At 53.9% G+C, this 6,469-nt stretch overlaps 1 protein-coding gene across 1 annotated transcript in view; it reads right to left on the bottom strand.

Annotated features, from left to right (window-relative positions):
- Positions 1–1,692: 1,692 nt before the first annotated feature.
- Positions 1,693–6,469, bottom strand: part of MICALL2 (MICAL-like 2) — a 28,172-nt gene continuing 23,395 nt past the window's right edge. Inside the window, exons 9-17 of the mRNA XM_006859881.1 lie at positions 5,813–5,958; positions 5,330–5,473; positions 4,719–4,783; positions 4,512–4,635; positions 4,216–4,306; positions 4,074–4,147; positions 2,518–2,632; positions 2,024–2,070; positions 1,693–1,784 (exon numbers count right to left, since the gene is read on the bottom strand). Of these exons, the coding sequence (XP_006859943.1) occupies positions 1,693–1,784; positions 2,024–2,070; positions 2,518–2,632; positions 4,074–4,147; positions 4,216–4,306; positions 4,512–4,635; positions 4,719–4,783; positions 5,330–5,473; positions 5,813–5,958 (898 nt within the window). The remainder of the gene's footprint in view (positions 1,785–2,023; positions 2,071–2,517; positions 2,633–4,073; positions 4,148–4,215; positions 4,307–4,511; positions 4,636–4,718; positions 4,784–5,329; positions 5,474–5,812; positions 5,959–6,469) is intronic.

Raw genomic sequence — 6,469 nt, 5'->3', positions numbered from 1 at the left:
GCCATGAAGCCACATTGCTGAAGCTGGCAGCCCAGATTGCCGGTGGTTGTTGTTAAGAGCCATTGAGTTGGTTTCAACCCATAGCAACGCTGCATAGGGTTTCCAAGAAGTAGCTGGTGAGCTTGAACCACCGACCTTGCAGTTCAAACAACTTTGCAGTCTGACGCATTAACTCACAGTACCACACCAGGACTCCGGTTGGGAGGGCAGAATTAAGGATCCAAGTGTGAGGGACCAGCAGCTGGGCTTGACACACGTGGAGCCCAGTTGTGACAGCCTTCATCCTCCCAACACGCAATGATGGCTGAGACTCTTCTCAGAACCCCCAGGGCACCAAGCCCCCCATCCAGACACCCCATCTCTCTTCCAGGACTCCAGCCCCCAACACACTAGCACCCTCAAGCTTCTAACCCACCTCTGTCCGGCTCATCTGCCTGTGGCCCAGGTTGGGGTCTCCCCTCAACAGGCACCCCTACAATTCTGCCAAGCCCACTGTGGGCCGTATTCCACCTTTCTTCCAAAGCAAAGGTCTACTCCCATTTCAGAAAGAAAATGGAGATTCTGGCTCATAGGGTAGCATGTTCCAGCCCTGATGCTAGGTCCTGGGGTCATCTCAGGAAGGGACTTCAAGATTGAGCAGAGCTGCTGGAGCTCAGAGACCCTGATGTGGGCTGAATCGTGTGCCCTTCCCCAAAGACATGTTTGAGTCCTAACCCAACACCTGAGAATGTATTTGTAAATAGGGTCTTGGCAGATGTCATTGGCTAGGTTAACAAGAGGTCTCACTGGAGTAGGATAGATCCTGATCCTATAGGAGAGATGTCCTTATAAGAGAGACACAAAGAGAAGATGAAAGCAGACATTGGGGTGATGAGGGCACAGCCCAGATATGCCTGAGGCCACCAGAAGTTGGGAGACACCAGGAAAGATCCTCCAATAGGGCCTCCAGATGGAACACAACCCTACCGACAGCCCGGATTCAGATTGCTGGCCTCCACAGCTATGAATGAATGCCTGTCCTGGTTTGTCCCCAGTTAAAGCTGATAGGAGCCAAAGGCAGCAGTGGCCTCTGGTGACAGAGTGGAGTGCAAAGTCGGGCAAGACCCAGGCCCTCTGCTCTCCCTGGTTCTTCTCCTGCCAACAACAGAACCCATGACCCTGATTGCAGCTCTGCTTGTACCCCCTCACCCACAGGTCCAGGAAGGACACCAAGGGCTCCCCAACACCCCTGCGCTCACATCCACAGCAGCTCTGGGCCCAACCAGCTGTGACTGTTTAAGTGGATGCCGCCCTGCCCCAGGAGGCGGACACTCCAGACCTTGAGCCCCTGGGGACACGGAGCCCTCACAGTCAGCATCTGGGGCCGTCTGCACCTCCGTTTGCCTCAGCATCGCCCCCACCCATCTCCTGTGGGTGCACCTAGGCCCAGAAACCCTTGACACCCACTCTACAGTGACCAGACAAAGACCAACAAGGTCAGTGCCAAGTCCAAAGCTACAGAGCTCATCCAGGGCTGGGATGGACCTGGAGTCTGAACCCGCCAGGCTGCAGGGATGGGCACGAGGGGGTGCCCAAGTGACAGACAAGAGACAACTGTGGTCAATCTCTTTATTGAGGCTTTGGACAGACTCCACACCTCTCTTGCACCCTGAGACCTGTCCCCAATGCGGGTCGCTGCTTCCTGACAGCCATTTACTCTGGAGTCTTGTCTTTGGACTTGGAGGTCCAGTTGGGAAAGCGGAACTTGGTCTTCTTCTTCTGCCTGCCTGTGCCTTTCTGGAGGTCTGGGGGCAGGATGGACAGTTAGACACTGCACCAGGTTCCCCTTCCAGAACCTTCCTCCCTCTGCATCCTCCTGTCCCCAGCCCTACCCAGTGTAGATCACTGGATGTGCATGGAGCAGGCTGGGATCCCTGTCTAGGGTACTGGGGGTCCGCAGCAAGCGTGGTCCCGACTGCTCACAAAGAGACTGCCCCACAGGTGCCCCCCCACTGGCCCCCAGCCCTGTCCCCCACATCAGTACCTATCCTCTGGATCATATCCTGTAGCATCTGGTCCTCCTCCTGCTCCCTGAAGTGGACACAGACGTGGTCGTGAGGGTACTGTGCCTGGAGAGGGCCTCACTAGCCTAGGACCCTAAACCCCCCAATGCCACAGCCACCTGCCTTCTGGCTTCCCCATAAAGGGGCAAACCCCCTTGCAGGTACCTTTGAGCACTGGACTTGACCTTCATCTAGATCTGGGAACAAGGACACTAGGGGCCGTCAGCACAACAGAGAACCCTGTGGCCCTGTGTTTGAATTCAATTGATGTAAATAAAAGAAAAAATTTCCCCAATATTCTAGACAGAGCAGGCCATGGAAGGTTCCCATCTTCTGGAATGTTCTACCTGGCACTGACCCTGAGGACCATGGCCACAGGAGTAGGGAGGGGCTTAGTAACACTGAATGAATGATCCTATCAGAGATGGAGGGACCTGGCTCTTCGCTGCTAAGTCAGATGGGAGTTAGTCCCCACCTGAGCCGGTCCTCGTCCAAGCAGTCAATGATTTCACTGCGGTCATTCACGGTGTTCACATACTGGCTCAGCAGCTCTTCCTCCCGCTGCCGGTCCCGGGGTGACTTCAGGGCTTCTGCAGGAACATCTGGGATATCAGCGAGGCCCTGGGTCCCAAGGACAAAGTGTCCCTCTAACTTGTTGGATGAATGAGTGAGTGATTAAACAAATGAGTAAGTGAACAAGTAACTGATTGAATGAATGAACAAGTGATTGAATGCATGAACGAGTGAATGAATGAATGAGTGATTGAATACATGAATTAGTGATTGAATACATGACCAAGAGATTGAATGAATGAGTGACTGAACACATGAACAAGTGATTGAATGAACAAGTGACTGAATTCATGAACAAGTGATTGAATTCATGAATGAATGAGTGATTGGGTGAAATGAATGAGTGATTAAATGAATGAACAAGTGACTGAATACATGAACTAGAGATTGAATGAATGAGTGACTGTATGAATGAGTGATTGAATACATGAACAACTGATTGAAAGAATGAATGGAAAAGTGATTGAATAAGCGGGCAAGTGATTGAGTAAACAAATGAGTGATTGAACAAACCAGTGACTGAATGAATGAACACACACAGACTGAGTACCACGTACCACCTCTCCTTCCCCCAGCATTTCACTGCATCCTCACAAAATCCCTGCCCTTGTTGCCTCTGCTCCTGGCGCCCATGAACAACAGAACAAAGCGGTCCGCATCATCTTCACCATGGATGATCTACTAAAATCCATGGTATTCTGGATTCATACTAAAATCCTAAAATTCATACTAAAATTCATGGTATTCATAGTAAAATCCTTCCAACCTTGGAGGCTCACTTTCCAGCACTGTGCCAGATTCGTTGGTTAACTTTCAGAAGTGGATCACCAGGCCTTTGTACCTAGTCTACCTTAGCTACAACTCAACCTACCGCCACTGAGTTGATTCAGACTCATAGCAATCCTGTAGAACAGAGCAGAGCTGCCCCATAGGCTTTCCAAGGCTGTCATCTTTATGGACGCAAACTGACACATCTTTGTCCTAACGGAAGTCTGAACCACTGACTTTTTGGTTAGCAGTCCAATGCTTAACCCACTGTACCACCTAAGCCCCATTTTCTCCTCTGAAATACCACAGGTGACTGCTGGTATCTGAAATAACAGTGACATCGCTTCCAGAATCACAGCAACCCCCAAGCCACTATGATGATGTATGTCCCTTCCACTGCCCCCTGCCTCAAAACAGGGCACGGCCAAGGTGGGAGCGCAGTTCAGGCATGTTGGAGCCCCTAGCCCCTGGAGTGCACACTACCTGCCAAGTCATTAACAAATCCCATTCTCACAACAGCCTAATGGGTATGGGAAAAGGCATGCAGAGCTGGAGCAATGTGGCCACATAGCACACAGCCCAGCAAGCAAGCAGGCGAGCTGAGATGCAGACTCAGATCCAAGCACAGCTCCATCACCGCTCCCCTTGGGCAACCTCCCACCCACCCATTCTCCAGGCTGGGCAACTCACCAGGCATGTCCATCAGCTGCCGTAGCTCCCCCTCCAGGCCCACCTGCTGCTCCTCCAAGTGCTGGTCTTTAGCTCTGCCCAGAACAGGGATCTGAGGCTCGTCTCTGAGCAGCCCGTCCTGCCCCCCAGGGCCGACACTCACTTATACATCAGCTCTGACTCCTGCCTCAATAGCAGCTGCTTCTCATGAATAAGCCGGAACCAGTCAGCCATAAGGACATCTTCCGAGGAGTCTGCAAAGAGCACGCATGCTGTAGGGGTGAGCTAGCCTGGGCCAGCCTCATCTGGGGCTAGCCTCAGACTCAGACGTGGAGATTCAGGTGCAGGGCTGATCTGGACCAGGGCCACAGGTATGCACAGAGGTGCAGGGGTCAAGTTTGGCAGTGGACAGACACCAGTGGCTTCGGGCCAGCCTGGGCCTCACACATGGAGCCTCACCTCCCTCAGCCTCCCGCAATCGCCTCTCCAGCTCCACGCCCTTGCTCTCCAGGATGTCCAGCTTCCTCTGGATGTCCTGCACCTGCCACTGGATCTGCTCCTGAGTCAGGCGACCCGGATGTGGCTGCAGACACGGAGTAGTGAGGGGTCACTAGGGGCCAGAAGGGTGGGTGCCCCCCAATCCTCACCTGACCCCAGCCTACTCACCCTGATGGGTGAAGTCACAGCCTCGTAGGATGGGGTGGGGACCCCAGAGGAGCCTGGGGATCTCCCTGTGGAGGGGGCAAGATGAGCCAGGGCCTAGGGGCAGTGAACTGATGTGACCCCACCCACCCTGATGTTCTCTACTGTGCACCTCTCCCCCACGGCTCCCCTGTCCCAGCCCAACAAGCACCTGGGTACCCCACACCCTCTCAGCTGAGGTCCCAATGGTGAAAGCTTAGACAGACCTGGGCCCTGTCCACATGAAGGTCCCCCTGCCCCATCTCAGATGCCCACCCTCTGATCAGCTGTCTCCCCATGTCTCTCAAGCTGCCAGGAGAGACCACATCATTATCACCAAATGTCGATGACCACAGGAACCAAGAGGCCTGAATTCTATTCAGCTCCCATCCTGGTCACAGGGGGCTTGGTCTCAGAACCACTTTGCTCCACTTCCAAATTGGCCAAGCCTTTAGGTGTCTAGGAGGCCCACCCCTCCATTCTAGTCCCAGGAAGCTCCTATTCATCCTTCAAAGTCCTACTCAGTATCTCCCTTACAGCAGATGCCTCCCTCCCCTCTTTCATGGAAGCTGAGAGTCAGGGTCTTTGGGGCTGACCTGGCTTGTCCCAAGGGTGGGTCTCTGCCTTCTTCCAGCCAGGGACCTTGGCTTCCTGCCCTGAGGGCTTGGGCCACAGCCCAGTCACATTCAGACTGTCAGGGACAGCCAACCTCCTCCGGTAAGACAGAGAGGGCGATGAAGCTGTCCAAGGGAGAAGGCAGAGCCACATCAGAACAGTAGGCTAGGGACCCTCCCCACCTCTCATTGCTTCCCTGAGCCTGGGTCCCACCAGGTGGTCAGGAGGAGCCTGAGTTCTGTCCAGCATGGAACCACGACAAGGGGTCAGCCTATCTACCCATGCTCAGCCTGACTGACCATATCCACCCAGGTGTGGTGCTCAAGAGGAAAACTGAAGCCCAGTGGGTGAACCACCAAGGACCACACTCCTCTGGCTGACTAGGACCTTAACCCAAGTTCCCAGGTGGCTGATCCCAAGGAGGACTGCCTAGCCCCAGGTTCCATGGTTGGGCAGGTAGGCACCTGAGAAGTCAGATTCAGAAGTCCTGTCATACTGCGGGTGGGTCCGTGAGATGTGGATACTCCCGTCGGAGCTCCCTAATGCCTTCCTGGGAACATCCCCGACCTTGGATTCTCCTGGGGGCCAGGGTCCCTTCACTTCCAGAGTCCTGGATGGAGAGAAGGAGGTGAGTCCCACTGTTGGGCACCAAAGCCAGGTACAAATGCACCCACAGGGACACACCAGCTGTGGATCGAGGAAGGAATTTGTCTGATCTGATGGGCACCCACTACCCCACTTGTAGGCCTGCACACTTCTGGGCACCCAGGTGTATTAATGTCGTTTACCTGTGCACCTACTTCCATAGGTGTAAATACACTCAGGTGTGCACAGGTAAGTTGCTCACAAGTTCAGGCCCAGGCCCTATGCATGCATGGGTATGGATAGAAGCCCCTCGATCCAGGCATGTGCTGAGGAGTCAGGAGAGGCAGGCACCTGTCTAACCCTCATAGGTAGCGTAGTCTCTGTCCACTCCCTTCCATTTCTTATCTAATTTTCTCTGGGGAACTACCTCTGGGGTCAGACCTGCTCTCATGCTCCCCCCTTGGATGACACAATATGGAAGAGGGGAACCCTTTGAGTCTGCCTTGGTTCTAATGTCCCCTCACAGGAGCAGACAC

The sequence above is a fragment of the Chrysochloris asiatica genome, unplaced genomic scaffold, assembly GCF_000296735.1.
Source record: "Chrysochloris asiatica unplaced genomic scaffold, ChrAsi1.0 scaffold00034, whole genome shotgun sequence".
Taxonomy (NCBI): domain Eukaryota; kingdom Metazoa; phylum Chordata; class Mammalia; order Afrosoricida; family Chrysochloridae; genus Chrysochloris; species Chrysochloris asiatica.
Note: the sequence above shows the minus strand (reverse complement) of the source record. Positions and strands in the feature narration are given on the sequence as shown.